A 24,225-nucleotide genomic window follows, 5' to 3' on the forward strand; every position below is an offset into this window, starting at 1 on the left:
TTTTTTTTAATTTCATTTCCCAGTTCCTGGACAAGTGCAACATTTTTTTGTTGTTGTTACTTTGTTTAAAAAGTTTCACAATTATTTTTGATCCATGTCTTTGGCATGGCATATATGTGTAGGTCAGAGGACAGCTTTGTGGAATCAGATCTCCTTCCACCATTACCTGGGCTCTAGGGACTGAATCAGACTTGCACAGCAAGTGTTTGATCTGCTAAGCCATCTTTCTGGGTTGTCAATAATCTTTTCCCCACATTGTTGGTAGAGCTGTTTCTAACCCCCTTTAGGTACCTCTCTTCTCTGTCACCATCCCTCCTCCTAATGGGAGCCTGAGGGATGAGTGGCAGGACAGAGTGGCCTGGGTACTTCCCAGCTTCCCTTGGCTCCTCTGCTTGGTCTTGTGGGGACTTGGGTTTCTAAGCAGTGCTTTTGTCCTCTCAGCGTTTATTGTCTAGAAATGCGGGAAGAGCGGCAAGATCGGCTGAGATTTATTGATAAGCAGCTGGAGCTCCTGGCTCAAGACTATAAGCTTCGAATTAAGCAGATTACGGAGGAAGTGGAAAGGCAGGTGAGAATGAAGAGAAAGCCTTGTGTGGATGCTCTGACTTAAGTCAAGTTCAGTGGGAGACACCTAAGCCTTCCCCAACTTTCTGGGAAGCTTTCTGTGGTCCGGATTCAAGAATAGGGCCTTCTTCCAGGGCCATTTTGATTGCCCATTTCTTCCACCTCTGTGGCTTCAAATCAAGAGGAGCTGGGCAGACTGTAGGGTACCGGGACAGGTGTGTAGTTAAGTGCAGCCTTCCCTGCAGAAGCAAAGTTCAGGCCCCCTGATGCTAACTGTGCCCTCCTTTGGCTGCAGGTGTCCACAGCCATGGCTGAAGAGATCAGGCGCCTCTCTGTGCTAGTTGACGAGTACCAGATGGACTTCCACCCATCCCCAGTTGTCCTCAAGGTTTATAAGAACGTGAGTGAAACAGCATGCGCTCTTGGCAGGGACCATTGGGCAGATTGGGCAGAGTCACCGTGGAGACAGCAACTCAGCTTTAGCTGCTGCGTCTCAAGGTCCTTGAGTGGAAGTGACAGCCAGGGAATGAGGTCCAAGCTTCCTCTGCCTCTATGGTCAGCTGGCAGGGGAGGGCTGGTTGAACACCCCACAGACTCCTGCTGGTGGTGCCTCTTCTCATAACCCTTTTTTTCTGGGGCCAGGAGCTGCACCGCCATATAGAGGAAGGTCTGGGCCGGAACATGTCTGACCGCTGCTCCACTGCCATTGCCAGTTCACTGCAGACTATGCAGCAGGACATGATAGGTCAGTGCCACAAGGGACCTGGTGTCTGTGGGGCTGCCATATCCAAGCTTAGTGTGTTCTAGTGTGTAGTGCTTTCACACAGGACCTGAGTCTGGTTCCCAGAACCCATGTCATAAGGTTTACAGTTGCCTGAACTTCAGATCCATCCAGGAGATCCTATGCTCTGACTTCATATGCCCCTGACTTCATATATTCCTGACTTCATTACTCCCGACTTCATTATTCCTGACTTGATATGCCCCTGACTTCATATGCTTCTGCACCCATGTACACCCACCCACCCATATACACATACATCAGAATCAAAAATAATAAATCAATAGGATGACCTTTCCTTATCTCTTACCTTGATAGTGATTGAACTCACTGCCTTCAGCTTCTGGGTCTGCATCCTGAATTCATTCTGTGTGGACTTGGGCAACCATGCTTGGGTTGCCATAGGGGGCAGTATACAAGCTGAGACTTTGGCATGACTGCAGGCAGGTTTGGGAAGGTGACCTGTCAACCAGTCCCACCAGCTGACCAGCTGAGTATAGTTTCTCCACAGAGCTGCAGCGTCTCTAGCAGCTGGTGTGGACTGTGTGCTGAGGTTGGGCAGCCCTGGTGTGACACGGACCTGAGCTGATGCACTCTCTCCCTGCTCTTCCCCTGACAGACGGCTTGAAGCCCCTTCTTCCTGTATCTATGCGGAATCAGATAGACATGCTGGTCCCTCGACAGTGTTTCTCCCTCAGCTATGACCTGAATTGTGACAAGCTGTGTGCTGACTTTCAGGAGGACATCGAGTTCCACTTCTCCCTTGGATGGACTATGCTAGTGAACAGGTTCCTGGGCCCCAAGAATAGCCGCCGGGCCTTGCTAGGCTACAGTGATCAGGCAAGAAGCTCCTTTCCCTGGTGCATCATGGGAGATTACCCTGACACCAGATACGGCAGTCTCCTACTGCTGGGGTCCTGAGGGCAGAAGCCATTTGAAGTGCCATCAGGGCACTGGTCAGGACTGTTGCCATTACCAACTTGGTCTTGTCCTAATTACAAATGCTGAGGGCTGGCCGAGCTGTGTTGATGCACACCTTTAATACCAGGTCTCGGGAGGCAGAGGCAGGCAGATCTCTGTGATATATTAGGAGCTGGTGAGATGGATGGATGGCTCAGCAGTATAGAGTGCTTGTTGTTCTTGAAGAAGACAAGGCTCCACTCTCAGCACCTGCATGATGGTTTGCAACTGTCCTTAACTTTAGTTCTAAGACCAAGGCATATAGTGCCCTCTTGACTTTCATGTACACTAGGCACACTTGTGGTATGCAAACAAAACACTTATACATACAAACTTAAATGAATCTTAGAGAAAAAAAATCACTTTAAATTTTAGAATAAAAAGCAGGGACTGAAGAGATGGCTCAGTGGGTAAATACTTGGTCTTACTCCAAAGTTAACTTGTCAACCTGGCTAAAACAGTGAGCTTCGAGCTCACTGAGAGACTCTGTGTTAACACAGAAGGTTGTAGAGAAGGACACCTGACAATCTGCTCTAGTTTCTGCATGTGAGTGCAGAAAGGCACACACACACACACACATACACACGCTCAGATGCATATACCACACACACACACATACACACACATGCTTAAATTCCTTTTAGCACAAGCTCAGTAGTCAGGGCTTACATCCTGTGGCCTGCCACAGTGCTCAGCTTGGGCTTGCAGGTTTTTAGGAGGCAGACATCCTACTGTGGTGCACACAAAGCTCGTTCTCCCTTATGTGCCTTTTGCTCAGTCCCTGCCCTACTTTATGCAGTCCTGAGGGTCACTGAGGGTGTGCGTGAATGACAGACTTGCAACATTCTTCTCATACCTTTGTCATTTCTCATCAGGTTCAGCGTCCTCTCCCTCTGACACCTGCCAACCCCAGCATGCCCCCCTTGCCACAGAGCTCCCTCACCCAGGAGGAGCTCATGGTCTCCATGGTTACTGGCCTGGCCTCTCTGACGTCCAGGACTTCCATGGGCATTCTCGTGGTCGGAGGAGTGGTCAGTGACATTTGCTTGGGGAAGGGGCAGTGGGAGGGGCCTGGGGGCTCAGTGAGTGTTTTCTACCCTGGGGAGCTGTATGGCCAGAGCCCTTATCACATACAGTTGCTCCATTGAGACACCACTCATCTAATAGGGTGTTCTTCCATTTCCTGGGTGTGGTTTTCAGAAACCCATAGCTAGTTTGAACTCTCCCCTCTGACCCTGAGGCCTCTTCCTCCATAGCCAACAGGGAACAGGTTAAGGAGGAGGAGGAGGAGGAGGCCCACCTGGCCCTTGAATTTCCCTCTCCTGCCTCTGGATGGCGCTGACCCAAACCCTGAGAAGCAGCTGGCCCTCCTCTGATTTCTGTGGGACTCACCTTGCTCTGACTCAAGACACTTTTCAGCCAGTCCCTCACATGGTATTGGCCAGCCCTCATGGCCTTTTGTAGACTGGTGAGGTAGAGCCATGGCAGAGGGTGGCTGTCACAAACTGTCACAAACTGCCCAGAGTTGCCTTTCCAGCATCAGCCAAGACCCCTCCCCCAGGCCAAGAGTTGCACTCTGGCCCTTTCCACAGGTAGTGGCCTAGAAGAGGGCCATGGTCTGCAACACTGACCACCCATAGACCCCCTTTATAGCATCTTGTTTACCTCGCTATACCACCTGTGGGTTAAACTTACCCCATGTGCCCAAGTTCATACAGCCAGGACAGTGGATGACATGAGCCCTGAAGCTGTGCTCCAAGCCCCATTCTGTGACTAAACTACAGCTGTGAGGTGGGGTGCCAAATCCTGACTCTTGTTGCCATCAGAATAAGCTATTCCTTTGGATTATCTGTGTTTTTCTTTAAGAAGCCTGTTTCTCAGCTTGGGGCTGAAGCTCAGCAGGAGAGAGCTTGCCCAACATGGGCCAGCCCTGTATTCCATTCCTAGCACTTAAAAACACAGACCAAACCAACCTCACCCAGATCAGGACAGTGGTCCCAACCCTAAGTTATATTCTGTAGCCAACACCCAATTTCCCTCACTTTCTTCTGCTGCAGTCCTGGATAGTCCCTGACCTCTTACCTCACTGGGGTCACAGAGACTTTGCCCAGCTTGACCATGCATCTTTACAGGTGTGGAAGGCAGTGGGCTGGAGACTCATCGCCCTCTCCTTTGGACTGTATGGCCTCCTGTACGTCTATGAGCGGCTGACCTGGACCACCAAAGCCAAAGAGAGGGCCTTCAAGCGCCAGTTTGTGGAATACGCCAGTGAGAAGCTACAGCTCATCATCAGTTACACCGGCTCTAACTGCAGCCACCAAGTCCAGCAGTGAGCGGGCGGCCCAGGGACTCGAGGGAGGGAGGGACACCAACAGATGGGCTTCCACTCCTTTCGGCCTGACTGGGAGCCCCTAGGTCTTGGCATCATGGGCCCTAGGGCTTTGGCTGGGCAGGACCAGCTTTGCGTCCAAGGCTGAGGTCGGGTAGGCCTCCAGTGCCCCAAGATGGGAAGGCCGTGGGGAAAATGAGGGAACCAGGGACATGTTTCATAGATTTTAAAGGTTGCTTTGGGACTGGAAATGTAGCTTAGTTGGCAGAGTGTGTGCGTAGCATACATGAAGCCCTGGGCTTGATCCCCAGTATCACACAAAGTAGGTGTGATGTCCTAATACCTGTAATCCAGCACTCAGGAGCTGGAGGCAAGAGGGTCATCCTTGGCTATGTGGGGAGTGTGGAGCCAGGCTGGGCTATGTGAGACCCTGCCTGCACATAGAAAAAGGAGAGGGAGGGAGGGAGGGAGGGAGGGAGGGAGGGAGGGAGGGAGGGAGGGAGGAAGGGAGGGAGGGAGAGAGAGAGAAGGAAGGAAGGAAGGAAGGAAGGAAGGAAGGAAGGAAGGAAGGAAGGAAGGAAGGAAGGAAGGAAGAAAAAAAAGAGAGAAAGAAAGAAGGAAGGAAGCTGGGCGTGGTGGCGCACGCCTGTAATCCCAGCACTCGGGAGGCAGAGGCAGGTGGATTTCTGAGTTTGAGTCCAGCCTGGTCTACAGAGTGAGTTCCAGGACAGCCAGGGCTACACAGAGAAACCCTGTCTTGAAAAACCAAAAAAAAAAAAAAACCAAAAAGAAGGAAGGAAGGAAGGAAGAAAGCCAGCTAGCCTTGAAGGGAATGAGTTGTGGCATCCTAAATCAAAGCCTGGTTATGGTGCCTCAGTGGGACAGGTGAACCTATGGTTTCTACATCTTGGAGCATGGAGAAGGCAGATAGTTGTACTACCCTGCACTGCCTCTCTCTTTGTCTTGGTCTCCCAGGTCTCAGACTATATAACCCAGCCTAATGTGAAATTTAGAGCAACTTTCCAGCTTCAGCCTCCCCAGTCCTAGGATTGACCCTCTGACTGTGGCATGACTGACCCTTTCTACACTCGCTCTCCCTTTACTCTTATAGCTGTGAGCACTGATGGGACTAGGGATATAGCTCTGTCGGAAGAGCGCTTGCCTTGCGTGAATGAAGGCCTGAGTTAATACCTAGCATTTCCCCCACACACCACACCACACACACATACAGGATACTGAAACAGACTCAGATAAGGGAGATGAGTCCCTTCCTTGTCACTTAGTTGGTGAGCATCAGTTAGAATCCTGGCCTCTCGTTTCCAGGTTAGGCTCACCACTGGGATGCTGGGGGTGTCTTTGATGTGAGCATTGGGAGGTGTTAGTGGTTTCAGCAGAGGGGGAGAAGATCCCAAAAGCAGGACTGCAGGCCAGAGCAGATATGGATAAGCTCAGCTGCTACTCAGTTCTGTGTAGATTTAACCATGAATAGAAGAATCCTGCCTAAGCCGCTATGTGCCCAGTTGATCCAGCCTCTGTCCCCTCAGGGAATTGTCTGGGACATTTGCTCATCTGTGCCAGCAAGTGGACATCACCCGAGATAATCTGGAGCAGGAAATTGCTACCATGAACAAGAAAGTCGAGGCTCTGGATTCACTTCAGAGCAAAGCCAAATTGCTCAGGTGAGTGGCCAAGGACCAAGTGGGGGGAGGTGGAGCTTGTCTGCCACCTGGTGTCTCCAGTGTGGGCACTGGGTGCTCTCTGGGGATTTCGCTTTCTTGTGAGATGCTTGCTTGGCACTGCTGAATGTGGGATAGACAGTGCTAGTGCTGGAGGCTTAACAGACAGTTCCGCTGGCCTCAAGGTGCTTGCAGATGGGGCAGAATGACATCCAGGAAACAAGCAAGGCAGTGCTGGATGTCACAGCTCATGGGTTACCCTCTGAACTTGGGGCCTCAGCACTTGGCACAGCTGTCCCACCCAGTTTTTGTCACCCCTATAGGTCATCAGCTCTGCAAATTTTGTTGTGTTTGAGACAGGATCTCTTTGTAGTCTTGGCTGGGCTGGAACTTGCCATATGAATGAGGCTAGTCTCAAATGCACTGAGCTTCCCCTACCTCTACTCCCCAATGCTGGGGTTAAAGGTGTATGCCACCACACCTATATCAGCTCTGCTTTCTAATAGGAAAGTTGGTAGCCATGGAGGCTGAGTCCCTTGTCTGGAGCTCTACAGGAAATGGCCAGATGGAACGTGGGGTGCAAATTGGACTGCACTTTGGTTTTCCTTGCTCTGTGTGAGAGCTGCCATCATATCAGTCATACTCAGTTCCATGCTGAGCCCAGGAGCTGGGGTGCGTAGCACCAAGTCTCTCCACAGGAACAGGATTGGTGGTCTCTTTAGAACTGTGAAGTTTGCTGGGAGGGGGATTAGTTGAAGGAGTCTGGTTCTGTGTTCTGGCCCTGCACTCTTTCAGCATTCCTGTGTCTCTCCTGTGGCTTTAATCTGTGAGATGAGCCACAGATGAAAATAGAAGTATTCTGCTAATTCCTTAGCCTGCTCAGGCCATGATAACATCAGTATATGGGGAGCTGCACTTCCTGCCCCCACCTCTGATGTAAGAGGCCCACGGGGGACAGAGCTAGATAAGAGGTACTCAGAGTCTAGCCATGACAGATCAGTGGTCTTTCCCTCCTTTGTCTGGCCTACGCAGTATGCACCTCTTGCCCATCACCAGGGGTACACTGCTCTTCCACTGGGACTCTTGGGTCCAAGTGTCTGTTGCTACCTGTAGCAATAAAGGTAGCCTGAGCTAACACCCAAACCTTTATCTGTCAATCAAGAAAGCTGGCTTCCAGAGACTGAAACTTGCTCTGGGCTGTAACCAAACTAGAAAAACCTAAAACCTGCAGTAGTGGTTCACTCCTAAAATCAGAGGACATAGGAAGGTAAGGCAGGAGGATGGCTGTGAGTTCCAGGCTAGCCTGAGCTACTTAGTGAGATCCTGTCTTAGTTCACTCCTTTTTAAAATTGCCTGGCTCTGTCCCATCAGCTTGTGACCTTCTTTTCCTCATTTCCAAAATGGGAAAATGTGCTTTTAAAGGATTGCATGAAGGTTCAGATAGGCTAGTGTGGTCTGCCATAGCAGCCGTCTGTACAGTCATCTTGTATTTGCAGGAATAAAGCTGGCTGGTTGGACAGCGAACTCAACATGTTCACACACCAGTACCTGCAGCCCAGCAGATAGTGGGCAGCCAGGGCGGACCTGCACCAAGAAGAGGCAGGGCCGCACCTCCCATCAGCTCTAGTCCTTGGCCGCTGCAGAGAGAAGGAAAGCACCCAGTCTTGTACCAGTTACTCCCTACCCACTGCAGGAAGACCCCTGGCTCATACCCTAACGGAGACCAACAAGGACTGGACAGCTCGGCTCCAAGGAGTTATGCATGTGTCTGTGTCTGCTCATCACGCTCACTCGGTTGAAAGTTACTGTGTATTTGATAAGGTCTTCCTCAGAATGGCACCCTGCAGAATGACTGATGGGAGCCTTCACAGGCATCAGACAGCCACTCCTACGTTCTCCAGCCTGAGCTCACCTACAGAGAGACAGTGTTGGGGGTGACTGGATGCCCCAGAAAAATTCAGGATACTTCTGAAATTGCCATGTTTGTCTCAGAACTTGTATCTTGCGTTTGGCCCTCAGCTTTAGCACTTTTTCCCACTTGCAGAGTCTTTCAGTTATGCTTGGTAGCCAGGCTCAACACACCCTGGGCTTTAGACTCAACCAGCTTATATGGGAAGCTGGAGACCCCTTCCAGCCAGAGCACAGTAAGAGCTCGGAGAAGGTATGTGAACTAGGGTATCTGATGTGGTAGTGCAGTTGGTGTCTGGCGTTGTGACGACAAGGGACTTGCCTCCCTTCTTGCCACTGAGGCCCTTGCTTTTCCTTCAGCTCTTGGCCTCTTGGTCCGGTTTATTAGTAAGAGCTAGTTTGCTCCAGGTGGCTAAAGGATGTAGCAGGAGGAATGGTGGAAGATGGGAGCTGCCCGGGTTAGTACAGAAGAGGTCTGTCTATCTGACCTAGCACTGAGGGGTTCACAAACCTGTGAGGCGCACCTCACTAATTATGGCTCATCCCTGCCTTGCTACAAGCTCCCTGTGGCCACCATTCTCTGGACTGTACCGTGCCGATGACTGCAGCTGGCTACAAAACAGCATGAGAACCTGGCCGCTGTTCTACTGCCTCGACCCTCAGGCAGGCCTCCTCCTCTTCTGCCCCTGAAGCCTCCTGCTGCTTGCTCCTCCACCTTAGTCAGTGCTGAACTTCTCACTGCTGAGTGTTGAAATTGTTAATGGTCAAAGCAGGGAGGATTCCAGTCACCAAGGTTGATTGTCTTGGGAAAGCAGTTTTAGAGTGATGAATCCTTTGTAGGACAGGTAGAGAGTGTCTTAGAGATAAATCAATGGGCTATGTCCTCTCCTGCCCATGTCTTGTGCTCACTTGCCCCTCAGTCTACCCTTTTTGCTGGGACAGTGATGGTCTTGGCCAAGGTCAGCATGTAATGGAAAGAGTGTATTGCCAGGCTGGATAGATGGGGTCATCTCACAGTGGGTCACGTGAAAATCAGTGTCACGTAGTCCCAGTGAATGTTGTGTTCTTTCTAGGGGGAGGGGGGATAGAATAAACTCATTCTTTTTCAGTATAGCCCCTGAGTAATGAATGAAAATGAGCTTATATAAGTAAAGATTCATTTATGCCACCAGGGAGAGCCTGTATCTGAGAGACGTTTAGCAGAGAGCACTTTAGTTTTTTGCTGCTAACTGTTGTGTGATCCTTTGCTGGGGTGCAAAAGGCACCAGACACAGTGTGTTTGCTTCTGGTATATTTAGGTGATGCATCCGCCTGGGTTACCTGTATCTCTGCTGATCATATTGGAAACTAAAATAAAGCCCCATTTGTGACCCTGTGTGAGCTCTCTGCCTGCAGTAGTCTGGTCTGAGAAGAAAGGACATGGCCAGCCTCCACAGGCCAGGAGATCTGGAGCGACTCTTGAACAGAGTTCTCTGGGACTCCACATTTCAGTTCTCATGTACATCAGTGACTCAGCAGCCACTCCACTTTGCCTTCTGAGGACTTGCCTCTGATCTTTCCAGTTTAAAGAGCCCTTGAGAGTGGACAAGGCCATTGGTGGATTCTCCATGTCCAGCTGCATGTGTCCCTCCTGACTAAGGCTCCACCACTACCCACACACTTGTGTGTCTCAGACTCTGAATTCAGCTGATGGTGTTGTGCCTGTTCATGAAGCATTCTTCAACCCCCAAAGACCAGCAAGGAGCTGATTCCAATGCATTCGCACTAGGTCTTCACTCACGCTCCCATCACTGACACAGCAGAATGGGCGGGTAAAGCCCTGAGCCCGCAGTGGGACAGTGGTGAGCAAGAGAAGGCAAGTCTGGCAAGCATCTAATTGATGACTATTGTAAGATGACAGCAGAACCATGAACAATCACAAATGGTCTGAAAGTATATGTGGAACTACCAGACTAATCCTGATTGGCTGTTGCTAGGGAGTAAGTCTAGGCTCTGGGCCAGAGAAAAGCTAGATGGTTCTTCCTGAACTTGGGTGCAGCTTGGGTTTAGCTGCAGGTCAAGTTCTTGGGCCCTTTTTCCTTTAAAATGGAGGCCATTCCCAAGGTTTGGCCTCTCAATGGTAAAACGGCATCCTCTCAGATTCCCAGGCCAGACTTGATGGGTCATCAAGTCCATGGTCACACATCACATGCTATACCTAGTCTGCCGCTCCCTGACCTCTTCCTCCTCCATTACAGCTACTCTGCGCCAATGTGGGTTATTGCCTCCTGCCCTGTTTCCTCCCCCACTCTTGCCTCTTAGGACCTGTGCACTTGGAGTTCAGCACATGTCACACTCCAAGACCTCAGAGCCCATTCAGGGTAGAAGCCCAAGTTCTCACTTGGTTCTTCAGATTCAGGTCCTTCCGCACCCTCCCACCCCCGCCACCTCTGCTTGTCTACAAGTGTGTCTGTCTTTCCTCACCCTGAACTGATACTCTTAGCATGTTCACAAGACACAAGATGTGCATGTATCCTAGAACAGTCATGGTGCATGTGTCTCCCCTACAGAAGGGGCTTTGTAAGGAGAGCAATTCTGTTTACACATTATCAACCCAGGACTTTAGGAGAGCCCACCTTTAATCCCAGTGCTCAGAGGCTCAGATTTAACCAACAGTTTTTTTGTTTGTTTTTTAAAGATTTATTTATCTATGTGAATATATTGCTTCTGTCTTCAGACACACCAGAAGAGGGCATCAGATCCCATTACAGATGGTTGTGAGCCACCATGTGGTTGCTGGGATTTGAACTCAGGATCTTTAGAAGAGCAGTCAGTGCTCTTAACTGCTAAGCCATCTCTCCAACCCCTAACCAATAGTTTTAAATTGGGGGGGCAAGGTTTATACAACAAAGGCTGGTATACATGAAGATGGATCGATCGGCTCATCTTGGAGCAACCCAGTACAGGATTTAGCATTTGAATACAAGCAGCACCAGAACAACCCCATACATTTCCTCCTTTTTGTCTACATAAAAAGTCTTTCTCTTACAGCAATAAACAACATAAAGTAGGAACAATTATGAAAATGATTAGGTAAGACATTAAAAAAGTCCAGTTTGTTTGTATTTGGCAACCTTTGGATAAGTATCATCTATACTATCTTGGTGAGTTCAGAGTTTTGTATCTAGATAATTTTTTGTGATAACATGCATTAACCTAAAAACATTTTCTTAGACCTAAAAACCTCTTAAATCCAAAACAACTTAAGCTTAAGTGTGAGACTATAACTATCTAGTCTTCAATTCCATCAGAGACCTCAGAAGGATAAATATTGCCTGAGTGTGCAGGAAGCACAGGCAAGCAGCTTCCAAGGCTACAGAAAAGACAAATAGCTGTCTGGCAGTTCCCCAGAATTGTCTAGATAATGTTGGAGCATCCATCTTCAACCTTCTGGCAGGATACCTGACAGGCATATTTGTGAAGCAAGGCATATGAAGGACTTGTGTACCCTGTCTTGGCAGAGTTAGGCAGTCGACTTCACCTGCATTTCAATTTGCCCATTTTGGACAGCATCCTGTCTGTGGAGAGAATAAGGCATTTTCTTTGCCCAGTGGCAACTTGCTACATTAGAATCCATCTCCTAACGGAGATTCATCCTTCATTCAATGCTCATCCTTCCTTTTCCAAGTCGAATGGGGTGCTGCCAGGAGCTGACATGTCTCAATGTCAAAAAGGCCTTAAATTAATAAAAAAAAAACATCTTTAAATGCCATTTTCTGTGGCCTCTGAGGTTTTTGAAGACCATCTATCTACTCATAGCATATGTGAACAATCAAATGTTGCTTTATATTATCAGTTCGACTTAGTTTGACCAGTCCGGTAACTCAAACTCGCGCCCCCACCCCCCCACCCCCCGCCAGTAATTGGTTATCACCAGTTTTATTTAACCGATAGTTTCAAACTGGGGAGTAAGGTTTATAAGAAAGGCTGGAGTACCTGAGGATCGGCTCACCTTGGAGCAATCGGATCTTGGGAAATAGAATTTAGCTTTTGACTACAAGCAGCCAGCACCAGACCAACCCAACCCCCTACAGCTGCCTGTAGTGCTGATGACATTAACATTTAGAGTCCATAGCTGAGTGGAAACAAGGACAGCAGTAGTCTGCACGGCACTTTCTAGCACTAGGAATGCCAGCCAGCAGGAAGCCTTCATTCAGCACAGTCCATGCCTTACTCCCCTGCGTCCTAGGTTCAAGGCACTGTGATGTCGTCAGCGTTGGGATCTTATAATCTAGTTCCTGTTTGCAACCAACCAGTGGCAATAATCTTCTCAGGTTTGTGTCGCATCAGGGGTATCATAGGAAGGTAGCCCACCTCTGGCTCTAAAATCTATGTTGAAAGAAAAGGAAAAAGAAAGAAAGCAAGCAAAAAATCATCTCTGTCCTCTGTCTCCACTGCGGGGCCTCCTCCTGATTTTAAGCTCTTTAACTGTTGCTTTGATGTTTCCAGGGAGAGAGAGAGAGAACCGCCACCGAGCCCACAGGAGCCACCGAGCCCACAGGAGCCGAACCAGCAGTCAAGCCAGCTGCTGTTGGCTTTAAACTCAATTTTATTAGATCATGCAACTGGGCAGCCACGCCCCCCACTGTTATGTCCTTTATACAGAGGAGGCTAAATACGAAGCTCTTCCAAGTCTCTACAGTTTCCTGGACAAAAGTTATCCTCATAGCTCTCGTGATGGGTGCATCTTCCGGGCCCCTCCACTGTGGACAAGTAGCTTTTACACAAAGCCACTCTATCATTCCAAGTTCCCTAAGCCTTTTAATCCCATCCTCAATATAATACCACTTCAGGGCGTCAGGCGTCTGCAGCTCTCTTGTAGTAGTAGGCCATCTCTGGACCCATGCTTCAGCCAACCAATCAAACAAACTCTTCACTCCATTATCTGCAACCGTGCGGGCTATGACATTAAACTCACTATCAAGGCTCAAAGGACCTAAACTGAGAAATTCAGTCTGATCCAGTATTGTGAGCCTCCCACCATTATCCCACACCCTTAAAATCCATTTCCTCGCATGCTCCTTTGCCTTTTGGCGATATGATTGAGCAAGTGATTTGAGTTCATGGTTAGTATGGCGGTGTTTCTGACTTATAAGGCCAGACAGAGACTTGGGTCTGGTGACAGGTTCAGAAGTAACTAAGGATGTTGAAGACTGGTTCTGAGGAGCATCTGCTTTGTCCTGCTGGGCGCGTTCTTTAGACAAGGCATAACCACTTTCCTCAGACAAGGATGGAGAGGCCAAGACAGTGGGGAGCAACGCTGCTTCCTCAGTCCCCTCAGAATCTATGTCCTCCCACACATCTCCATCCCAGGTTACCGGATCCCATTCTTTACCAATCAGTGCCCTCACCTTATCTGCAGACACTTTCCGGGCAGGCTGACACATGACCTGGGATTGCACATCAGCTAACCTCACAATGAGGGCTTCAGTCTGTTTTTCCCCAACTTCAATCCTGTGGCGGTAGGAGAGAAGAGTCTCCCCCAGGACACACTTAGAAGCCTTTAGATCATTTATGTGCATTCGGAGCTGGGAAATTTCATCTCTGAATTGGTCCCTTTCCTTTGTTACTTTATCCAGAAATGCCAGAAGCAGCTCGCCAACTGCGTCATAGTCCCTAATCTTGCAGAAATGTTCAAAAGTATCGTACACAGAGTCATTAACTTCCTTACCGCTCGAAAAGGATGAATCGGGGAGATCGGCCACATTTATCTTCTGCAGCAGCTCTCGCCATGGGTTAACAGTGTTCTCGTCATTATCCGGAGAGTCCTCGGCAAGTTCAGGTTTGAAGAGCCAGCTCGAGAAACCAGCAAGCGCACGTGGGAAATTCATCTTCAGACTTTTGTTTTCCCTAGAACTCGGCTGCTGCGTCCTACAAGCCTCGGATCCAAATTCCAGTTCGTCCCTGGCAAAAGCACTCTGGGGAGTTGCTAGTGTGGGGTCCGCGTGGAAAGTTAAAAGTTGCCGGAGTCTCTAGCCCCACCTATCCACTGCCATTAGAGACTTTACATCCGGAAATTGCGTAACCGAGTACCACTGACCAACCAGAGCCTGTCCTCAATTTGAATTGGTAGAATTAACATTAACAGTTAACCAATCAGCAATGAGGTCCCATTAGCCCCTCCTTTCCATAGTGAAACTGCCGCTTCCGGATGCGAAGAAACAAATATAAGGCGTCCTGGCACTGTCAATTGGCCGATCAGGACAGCGGCGGAGGCCCCGCCCCAGCCTTAGCCAATTAGGACAACCACTGGAGGTTCCGCCCCTGCTGGAGGCGGATTCCCGGGCTGCTGGGAATCTGGGCTTTCGGGTGGAGAGCGTTGGCGTCCTTTCATCCATGGCAGCCGCTGATCTCGGGACCACAGAGGCGTGCCTTCGTCCCGCTAGACCGGTAGAGAAGGGGCAAGCGCCTAGACCCGGTGTGCACCCTGCCTGAGTGCGCGTGAGTGAGATGCTGGAGTCTTCTCTGCTCGCCCCCTGCAGCCTGCACCGAAACCCAAGTCCCCAGGGGCTTGTAGGGTGGCCGGGCTGGGAAGGATAGGGGGGTCTGATTCGGCTGGAGGAGTCTGGGCTGGGGTTGTAAGAGAAGTGGGGAGTGCTTCTTTATATTGCAGATATCTCTTCCAGAAGCAAAAGAAAGTGTCCCTGGGGCTGGAGAGACTGCCCAGTGCTCTTAACCACTGAGTTCAATTCCCAGCAACCACTGATGGCTCACAACCATCAGTGATGGAATCCTACGCCTTCTTCTGGTGTGTCCGAACAAATAAATAAATCTTTGAGAGAGAGAGAGTCCCTGAGCATAATTTTTGAGGACCAAAGCTGGCCGGAGAAGTGGTGGGGTTTGTATCCCAGCATCCTACGAACCCTGTCAAGGCCATGCTTTCCTCCGTGCAGACCCTTCATAGGGAGTCATATGTCAACAAAGGTTTATTTGCCCCAGAGCACTGCCAACAGAACAGAGAAACGATTCCACCCAAGTGTGGCTGGGTAAACCAAGGAGTGGACGTATTGGGGTCATGACCCAAAGGCAGCTACATCACTGACAGTCCCACTGAGCACGGGTTCTGATCCACCCCCGCGCAGCTTTCAGGCAGCTCCATCTGAAAATCCTCTCCCCTGGACATAGTTTAAATCAACCTTGTGGAGGGAGCTCTAGGAATTTACAGCCTTCTGAAGAGATTCTCTCCTCTACCATGAGGGAGAAGTTTGAAAGTCAGGGGAAGTAGCCACTGCACAACAAGCAGGAACCTACATTTTGGTTCAACCCCTGCTTTTGACATTTAGTAGCTGTGTGACCTTGGGATATACATGCAAATTAAAGAAAGGAAGAAAGAAATAAACAAAAGCAAAGAAATGAATTGACCAGGAGAAGACTTGTGGCAGAGAAAAAGGCTTAATACTTCCAGTTCTGGGTTCAGTGCCAGCTCCAGATAGTGTGAGACCCCGACTTAGAGCGTTTCTCCCTGGACGTTCCCCAAGCTTGTTTTCCCTGATCTCTAAAAATGCAGCCAGAAAAAAGCTCTTTGTTCTCTATAGCCAGCAAAAAGCCTTTTTGTTTCTATACTTTACAACCAGAGATGCCTGCCTTCCTGTGCCAAGGACACGGAGATAAAAATTCAGAAAGAACTCACTCCCCACTCCTGCCTTGTAAATTTCACCAAGGACACCTGGAAGAGAACTCCTCCCAACTCCTCCCAATTCCTCAGCTAGCTGTTAAAAGCCCCCTACTGTCACCACTCAGGGTGGAACTCCCCTGCCCTGCACAATAGCACAAGTCTTTAAGCTTTAAATTAGCATGCTGCAGTGGTCTTTTCTATATGATAAAGGAATCAGATTAATATTAAAAACAAGTTCTTATATGTGTGTGGGTATAGGGCAAGCACATGCCATGACCCAGAGTCAGTTCTCTCTACTATGTAGGCCCTGGGAATTGAACTCAGATCGTCAAGCTTGGCAGTAAGCACCTTTATCTACTGAGACATCTCACAGGCCCCAGGAATTAGATTACATAGGGAAGGCCCAGTGGGAGTTGTCATCTCTTGGTAGGCAAGGAAGCAGAGAGGGTAATAAGTAAACAGGGTGAGGTTGCAGGGTGATGATCTTAATCTAGGCCTGTGTGGCAGGGTTCCTCCCTCATTTTTCTTGTCATTGCTGTTTTGACTTTAGGTGGAACCTAGGGTCAGCACCTCCTGTGGGTATACTGCAGCCCAGAGACAGTGACATTGCTGTGAGAAGCCCGCATGCCCAATATGGCAGAGACTAAAGACCCCGTTCAGCTTCGGCTGCTCAGCCTGGAGCTCCTGAAGCAGCTTTGGGCTGGGCACGAGGCCATGTGTCGGTCGGTGGTGAGAGCAGCATCAGGAGTAGGTGGCTACCTTGGTAGCCCAGGTGTCGAGGAAAGACAGTTTATGCTGTGATGCACCCATTTCATTGACGGTGCAAAACTGAGGCCTTGGGAGGAAGGGACTGGGCTGGGATACCCCAAAGCCACAGCAGGGTAAAGACCTACAGGTCCACAGCAGGCCAGAGTGCCTGGGCATTGGCTGGGCTGCTGCCTGGGTAACCTGACCTGTTTCTTACAGTCAAACCTGGATTGTAACAGCAACAACTTAGAGATGCCACTGTCCCAAGAGACTTCTTCCGGTTCCTCCGTGGCCCCCAGCTCACAGGACAAAAGACACATGTTGGACCCACTGGACAGTCGTCGAGGTGACACGTTTGATGTGGCCTGGTATGGCAAGATCAACTCCAGGATGGACTCTTTCCTACCTGCCACAGGCCAACACCAGGAGCCCCAGGAAGGACTACGGCCCCCCTCAGTACCCTTGCTAGCCACTCAGGGTCTGAAGGGGCCAATGTCTTTGGGAGGACCAAAAGGTCTGGGACCTGACAAGACACAGGTCCCAAGGTCCATCCTGTCACGACTAAGCAAGCCATCTAAGGTAACTTAAGTAGTTCCTGGAAATCATGGGGAGCCTCAGTTTCCCTGTCTGACAGATTGTCCCTAGAAAGTGTCCCTTTGGGGGGTGGGGGTGGCGTTGAGGCTTCTAGAAGATCCAGTGTGATGTTATCATTGCTATCAGTTCTTAGTCAGCACCTTGTGAAGAAGGAGGCAAGCCTTATGTACAGGTAGAGAGACAGGCCTGGAGCCCAGGTCTGTTCAAAGCCACACCTAAAGTGGGTCCAAACTGACCTTCTCGTTTCTGAGTTCCCCAGCTGAGGCTGGCACCGAGCTGGAGTCTTTAAGTCATGACAAGGCATGGTGTCGCTCTGTAATGGGACCTCTGGGCCAAACCTTCTGATCTAACCTTTGTCTACTTCTTCAGCCCAGAGTGACCTCCCAGGAGTCTGCAGTGCCTGAGAGCAGCTGGCACTCTAGGCCATACCTAGGCTATGATTGGATTGCAGGTGAGGAGTGGAGTTACAGGTGATGGGTGGGGGTTCAAGTGAGGGAGGGGTGGGGTTGGACTAATCTTAGCCTGGACCCAAGCGAAGGTGAATGGATGAGCTAGTGAATTGTGACTGCTGGCCTATAGTTGAGCATTTACAGAAGCCAGGTCCCCGAGCCACACTAACAGAAGCATCTCATCTCTTCTGTTCCTCTGGTTCCTCAGGGGCTCCTGTCGTCTTTCTAGCCTCTTCTGCTTCGTCTCTGAAAACTGAGTGTTAGGATGCATGCAGCAGAAATGATGCCATCTTAGCTTTTAATTTTAACCATTCGTATATGCGTGAGTTTGCCTGTATATATGTCTGTCCATCACGCACATACCTAGTGTCTGTGGAGGCCACAAGGGTGTGGGGGAGGCTAGAATTGGAGTTACAGGGGTGGGGTGGGTGTGGTGGGGGGAGGGGTTGTGAGCCATAGGGTGGGTGCTGGGAGCTGAGTCCCTGCAAAAGCAGCCAGTGTTCTTTTCTTGTTGGTTTGTATACATTGGGTCTCTCTGAATATTCCTGGCTGGCCTGGATCTCCATCCATACACCAGGCAGTCCTAGAACTCAGAGATCTACCTCCTGCCCCGCCTCCCGAGAGCTGGGATCAAAGGCATGTGCTATCACTCCAGCCCTACCTTAGTCTCTTCTTAGTAACTTTTTTTTTTTTTTTTTTTTTTTTTTTGGTTTTTTGAGACAGGGTTTCTCTGTATAGCCCTGGCTGTCCTGGAACTCACTTTGTAGACCAGGCTGGCCTCGAACTCAGAAATCCACCTGCCTCTGCCTCCCGAGTGCTGGGATTAAAGCCCCCACACCTGGCTTCTTAGTAACTTTTGTTGAGTGTCCTGAAACTCCCTATGCAGAATAGCCTTCCTTGACAACACAGGGATCCCCAAGACTCTGCCTCCCAACTGCTAAGATTATAAGTGTTTTACCCCACTTAAAAAAAAATTTGCTCACCAAAACATATAGAATAAAATGGAATTTTGGCAGGATCAGTCCAACACCCATAACCAAGGTCCTGGTTTCCACCCATATCCTCACTGTAGCCCCTCTTCCTGTCTCTGTAAATGGCAGCCTCATGAACCTAGGAAGTCAAGCTGTGCCTTGGGCTCAGCCTTGACTTTGTCTTCCTTTTACATATTCCATATACCGATGGCTAGTACAGTCTCTAGAGCTTCCTTAGTACCTTTTTGGAATTTACAATTTCTCTTGCTGTCTCTGCTTTCTCTCACCTCTTCAGCCTCAAAGAGGAATCCTGTAAAAACGACTCTGACCTTGTCCCTGAATCCTCTCAGCCTCTGGGCTCCATTCCCTCTATCCTGACCCCTCACTGTGAGCTGGCCATGGTCTTAGCCTGACTGTTCCTCACATGCCAAGCTCCCGACTGTTCTGGGCTTTCACACCTTCACCTACTGGGGTATCCTTCCGATCTGTCCCTGTGGCTCCGTAGATTTCGTCTCTGGTCAACTTCTAGACCTCCCTTGTAATGTCCACTCTGTGACATGCAGCCACCTGTCTCTGGCCTCCAGCTTCCCTGAAGGTGTCTCTATTCAGTATTGTACCACAGAGTTCCTTGGTGACTAACTCCTCTTTCACCTCTTTAGAATGTGGCTTCCTCAGAAAGGAAGCCTTGTCTAGCCTCCCACTCTTTCTCCAGCTAATAAGTAAGCCAGGGTCCTGCATATAATCTCTGCACTGGGAAGTTGAGACCAAAGTGTCGAGTTGGAGGCCAGCCTGGGTTACATGGGAACTTGTCTGTAAAACAGAAGTAAGCATGGAGACGTGGGCCTTGAATCTCATCACTCCAGAGGCATATCCAGTTCAGTTACATACGTACTTTCTCTAAACAAACTAACTAAGAAGAGTGTGTGACCCCGGTTAAGGACTCTGGGAATCCAGTCTGTGGACTGCTGATTACAGCAAGACAGGCTGGTGCACAAACAGAGCTGGCACTAACAGAGGGTGTAGAGTCTGAGGGGCAAGGTGATTCAACTCACCCACTGCTGCTTTGCCCACCCCAGGGTCCCTGGACAATAGCTCTCCAGTCACTAGTGAGCCCGAGGCCTTCTTCTCTATGCTGCAGAGGTTTCGAGAAAACAACAAAGAGGATTGTGTTTGCAGCTCCCCTGAGTAAGCAGGGGTTCATGGGGCCTGTCCAGGGATTGGGGGAATCCGTCACTCATTCTGCTCTTCTCTCCCCAACCCCAGAGCTGTGTTCCCAGGCCTGCAAGAGAGCAGCGGTGTGGAAGAGGACCATGAGTGTGAGTGTCCACTTCCACCAGGTTGCGCTCTGAGCTGTGGACTCAGGAATGGCAGCCTGGTGTCTAAGCATTGTGGGATGCACCCTGGCTTAGGGCTTTGACGGCCTTTGGTTCTGTCCATTGAACCCACCTCTCTCCAGAAGCTGCCCCTGGGAGGACATTTCTCCCTGACCTTATATGTGGAACCAAGACTTTGGGAGGGAAGATGCTGGGAACAGAGAGGCTGGCTCCTCAGTGGACGGGCATGGCTTGTGAACTAGGGACAGCCCTGGGCTCTGGAAACAATACCCTAGCTTAGGGGGAGCTGTGGTATCTCATGGGCCTCACAGGTATGTACTGTTACCGTATCAACCGCCGGCTGTTTCCTGAGCCTGTGGATCCAGGCGCCCCTTGCCGTCTGTGTGGGATACCCCGGGATGAGAAGGGCCCCGAAACTCTGGCGGAGCCAGTGCAAGTCAGGTGAGTGTCAATAACGTTGGGGATTCCTGGGGGTCCCAATGGATGGGGTGCAGAGTGTGACCCTTGCTGATTTTGGTGCTGTGCCCTCTTACACAGGGTGAGCATCCCCCTATCCATCATGGACCCTCCACACCGGTATCAAATTCACAGAAGGAAAAGCTTTGATGCATCTGACACTCTAGCTTTGCCTCGGGTAAGCTCCCTGCCCTAAGAGGAAGAGCTTGCTCTAAGGATATTGAATGCTAGCAGGTTTTGGCTGGTGATGTCCTCAGTCCCTGGGCAGGTGTGGTACCTTTTCCCTACATGGTGCCTAAGGTGGGTATCTACATGAGACCCAGTCACTGAGCTCTTGGTTGCCACATGTGGAGCCCTTAGGAGGGCTGTTCTCCAGAGCCACAGCAGTCACTATCTTACCTCACCCACACACAGGACGCGGAGGCAGAGGGGAGATGGATCTGCATCCAGACCTTTAGTTTCCCTTGTGTGTCTCACATCCTAGTCAGGATGGGAGTCAAAGGGTGTCCTACCTAAACCTGGTGGAGGGCAAAGTAGCTGCAACCGGGAGAAGAGGAGAGGAGAAAGACCCTTCGGCTCCCCTACACAGTGGGAGTAAAGGGACCATTGTCAGTATTGGGGTCTCGTGGGTAGCTTAGTGAAGTCGTGCAACTTAGGGGTTCAAGGCCAAGTCCAACATGGAAAGGATTCCATTAATATCCCCATCTTCTCCTCCCTCTTGGGGAGGGTTGTGGTGGCCAGGTCAACACAGACTGAGTTTGGGGTGACCTAGGGTAAACCCGTGGGTAAACACAGCTTCCGCCCCAGGGAGGGGATCATGATGGCTCAAGGAGTTCTCTATAGTAGTGGATGACAGATGCCTTTAACATTGGCTTTCCACAGCACTGTCTGCTGGGCTGGGACATCCTCCCTCCAAAGTCAGAGAAAACGTCTGTCCCTAAGAGCCTGGACCTCTGGTCCTCCGTGTCCTATGGAGCAGGGCAGCGCCGGGATCTGTCAGCCACTAGCCCACCCTGTCAGGTAGGGTCTAGGGTGTGTCCCAACCTGGGGTGGGAAAGTGTCCAGGTGGGACAGATCCTATTGAGATGGGGAGCCCAGGCTCTGACAAAGGTGTCCCATGTAACTTTGACACTCCTTGACACCTGCTCCAGTCTAGCCAGGAAAGGAGCCTCCCTCCAAGTTGCAGGAGGAGGCGAGGCTATTATTGCATCTCACTTATCCCTGGGGAACCTCACAATCTTTTCCTATTCATCTGTTCCCTAGTAGCTCCCAACTACTCTCCTTCCAGGCCTTGCCAGCACAGGTCACACCACCTATCTGGTCAGAGCCTCAGGTTGCCCAGCTCTGTCCCTCCCACTAGAAGCCCAGAGGACAGACGACCCAGAAGACAACAGTATTCTACCAATGCCATCAGCCTCCCCTGAGGAGAAGCATCTGAGAACTGGAAGTGGAGAAGATGGAGGTGGCTCAGCTGTCTCTCCTCCATTGTCCCCTCTGTTTATTGAGATACTGAAAGTGGGGAATCGGGTGCAGAGGGGAGAGAGTGCTCTGAGTAGCATGCTAATAAAGCTCAGGGCCCTACACTTCCTGTCTCCATGTAAGCCTCTCTTTTCTGATGGTTCTCTTGAGGTCCTGGTGTCCTAAACTCATCGTCTCACTTTGCCTAACAGAGACATTGGGAATCTGGTGGTCACACTGGGAGTGTGGCTTTTTTGTGTATTCTCTACCATATGATCTCACAAAGGCCAGGCTGGCCTGGAAGTCACAATGTAGCCAAGGCTGTCCTTGAACTTCTGATCCTTCTGCATCTACCTCTTGAGTATGGAATATGGGCATGTGCCACTGGACCCTACTCAGGACAGTAGCTTTTACTGTAGCTCTCAGATCTAGATAGATGACTGTCTACCAGACCGATGGATCCCCAAAGCAGGCTAGAACCAAGGTCAGTGTCAAAGTATCTTAGGCCTGGGGAGATGGCTCAGTGGGTAAGGATCCTTGCTATGTACACACACGCCCACAGTGGTGGTGGCACACGCCTTTAATCCCATCACTTGGGAAGCAGAGGCAGGTGAATTTCTGAGTTTGAGAAACCCTGTCTCGAAAAACCAAAAAAAAAAAAAAAAAAAAAAAAACCCAAAAAACAAAAAACTTAACACACACTGGAAGAACACACATTGAAAGAACAACAAAGAAACCCCCTACCTCAAATTGTAAGGTATGGACCCACCCCACACCCAGTGTAGTCTTCAGGATTTCATTGGCATGCCATGGCATGTGTGCACCTGTCTCCACACATACACTGTCTCAGCATGGGACTCACTGAAAAATATGTCTCACATTGAATGAGCTTTCTCCTTGATCTCAGTGGAAGGTCGGTCTCTCTCTCTCTCTCTCTCTCTCTCTCTCTCTCTCTCTCTCTCTCTCTCTCTCTCTCTCTCTCTCTCTCGTTCTTTTGAAACAGGGTTTCTCTGTATAGCCCTGGCTGTCCTGGAACTCATTTTGTAGACCAGGCTGGCCTCTAACTCAGAAATATGCCTGCCTCTGCCTCTCAAGTGCTGGGATTGAAGGCATGCGCCACCACTGCCCGGCTGAAGTGTTCTCTTGAGGTCCCTTGTATCTTTGTGCTCATTTTTGGGCCCAGCTCTAGAAACTTGGTGACCCAGAACCCTAAGAAGGAAATATTAGGAAGCTGACAGCCAAGAACCTCATAAGAAACAGATTTGGCAGGTGTTTCTCCCATGCTTTATATACTTTAGTTTGCATTATATTAAATTTGAGCTTTGACACGTGAGGGATAGCTAGGCAGTTAAGAGCACATACTACATGTGGTAGTTTGAATAAACATGTTCTCTGTAGTCTCTGGGAGGTGAAAGCTTAGTCTCTGTGAAGGTGTGGCCTTGGAGGAATAATGTCACTGAATGCGGGATGTGGGAGTTTAAAGACTCACTCTTCTGAATACATTTACTCTGTATCCTCTTTGTGGCTCTGGATATAAGCCCTCAGCTCTCAGCTTCTAGCTCAGCTGTCATGCTGCCATGCTGTGCCCTTCACTATGGGCTCTAACCTTCAGGAACCATAGAAAAACCTTCCCTCTCTCAGTTGCCTTGGTCATGCTGTTTTACCATAGTAGTAGAAAAATAACTAAGACACTTCTACACCAGAGGGCTGGCATTGGATCAGCCATATCCAGTGGTACACAGATGCCTGGACTCTAGCTGCAGGGGACCCATTACACCTCTCTTCCCTCTTTAGACACTTTTGTACCTGTGTGCACACACATAGGTTTGGTTTTTTTTTTTAATTTAAAGTTCCAGTTTCAGGCTGGAGAAATGGCGCAGCAGTTGGCACTGGTTGCCCTTTGAGAGATCCCAGGTTTAATTCCCAGCACCCACATGGTGTCTCATAATCTTTTGTAACCCTAGTTTCAGGAAATTTGATGGTCTCTTCTGACCTTCATGGGCGCAAGCATGCACAAGATGCACAGGGAGACATACACGCAGGCTAAACACCCACACATTTAAAACAAAACAAAACAAAACCCTCTATTTTCTTTTTTTAATGCCACATTCATAGATCAAAACAGAACAAACGGGAACTTGAACCATTTGTAGGCATTTCCTTTTTTTGTGTGTCCTGTTGTTTGAGACAACAAAGAGGGCCTGGATCTTACCAGGTTGGCTTCAAAGTCACATCAGTCCTGAAGCCTTAGCCTCTGGGTCCAGAGGGTGGAGCTGTGTACCCCTTTGCAACTGCTAAGCACGTTGGGTTTTTTGTTGTTGTTTTTTGTTTTTTAATTTAAAGT

General features: G+C 49.7%; 3 protein-coding genes across 14 annotated transcripts in view; 2 read left to right on the forward strand and 1 right to left on the reverse strand.

Moving 5' to 3' along the window:
* Mfn2 (mitofusin 2) overlaps positions 1 to 9,593 on the forward strand; it is a 31,138-nt gene extending 21,545 nt beyond the window's left edge. For all 6 annotated transcript variants that reach the window (XM_029476068.2, XM_029476072.2, XM_021159251.3 and 3 more), the window contains 8 exons: positions 442 to 568; positions 860 to 964; positions 1,207 to 1,309; positions 1,965 to 2,185; positions 3,181 to 3,336; positions 4,438 to 4,634; positions 6,179 to 6,313; positions 7,807 to 9,593. In XM_029476068.2, coding sequence (XP_029331928.1) covers positions 442 to 568; positions 860 to 964; positions 1,207 to 1,309; positions 1,965 to 2,185; positions 3,181 to 3,336; positions 4,438 to 4,634; positions 6,179 to 6,313; positions 7,807 to 7,876 — 1,114 coding nt within the window. In that variant the 3' untranslated portion in view covers positions 7,877 to 9,593. The remainder of the gene's footprint in view (positions 1 to 441; positions 569 to 859; positions 965 to 1,206; positions 1,310 to 1,964; positions 2,186 to 3,180; positions 3,337 to 4,437; positions 4,635 to 6,178; positions 6,314 to 7,806) is intronic.
* A 1,286-nt stretch (positions 9,594 to 10,879) lies between these two features.
* Positions 10,880 to 14,015, reverse strand: LOC147004053 (Friend virus susceptibility protein 1-like). The gene is made up of 2 exons (XM_085838601.1): positions 13,929 to 14,015; positions 10,880 to 13,711 (listed from the first exon to the last, which is right to left on the reverse strand). Exons 1-2 carry the CDS (start codon positions 13,988 to 13,990, stop codon positions 12,682 to 12,684), a joined length of 1,092 nt encoding a protein of 363 aa, XP_085694727.1. The 5' UTR covers positions 13,991 to 14,015; the 3' UTR covers positions 10,880 to 12,681.
* A 416-nt stretch (positions 14,016 to 14,431) lies between these two features.
* Positions 14,432 to 22,006, forward strand: Miip (migration and invasion inhibitory protein). 7 transcript variants are annotated; one of them, XM_021161314.3, is made up of 10 exons: positions 14,432 to 14,698; positions 16,423 to 16,619; positions 16,839 to 17,198; positions 17,583 to 17,664; positions 19,710 to 19,818; positions 19,897 to 19,949; positions 20,279 to 20,408; positions 20,505 to 20,601; positions 21,306 to 21,443; positions 21,712 to 22,006. In XM_021161314.3, the coding sequence occupies exons 2-10, from the start codon at positions 16,497 to 16,499 to the stop codon at positions 21,781 to 21,783; spliced, it is 1,164 nt and encodes a 387-aa protein (XP_021016973.1). In that variant the 5' UTR covers positions 14,432 to 14,698; positions 16,423 to 16,496; the 3' UTR covers positions 21,784 to 22,006. The 7 variants fall into 7 exon arrangements, with proteins under 7 accessions (XP_021016973.1, XP_021016971.1, XP_021016974.1 ...); XM_021161312.3 differs by having other exon boundaries at positions 21,784 to 22,006; XM_021161315.3 differs by having other exon boundaries at positions 16,423 to 16,601; positions 21,784 to 22,006.
* The last annotated feature ends 2,219 nt before the right edge of the window (positions 22,007 to 24,225 follow it).

The sequence above is a fragment of the Mus caroli genome, unplaced genomic scaffold (genome assembly GCF_978045245.1).
Source record: "Mus caroli unplaced genomic scaffold, Mus_caroli_1 scaffold_6, whole genome shotgun sequence".
Lineage (NCBI taxonomy): Eukaryota > Metazoa > Chordata > Mammalia > Rodentia > Muridae > Mus > Mus caroli.

Coding starts and splice junctions, on each gene's coding strand:
- LOC147004053 (XM_085838601.1), bottom strand. CDS start 13,990: ATGGCGAGAGCTGCTGCAGAAGATAAATGTGGCCGATCTCCCCGATTC. Junction 13,712..13,928: donor CGATTCATCCTTTTCGAGCG/GTAAGGAAGTTA, acceptor CTACCGCCACAG/GATTGAAGTTGGGGAAAAAC.
- Miip (XM_021161312.3), top strand. CDS start 16,497: ATGCCCAATATGGCAGAGACTAAAGACCCCGTTCAGCTTCGGCTGCTC. Junction 19,819..19,896: donor TGTGTTTGCAGCTCCCCTGA/GTAAGCAGGGGT, acceptor CCCCAACCCCAG/AGCTGTGTTCCCAGGCCTGC. Junction 21,444..21,783: donor CCACTAGCCCACCCTGTCAG/GTAGGGTCTAGG, acceptor CCCTCCCACTAG/AAGCCCAGAGGACAGACGAC.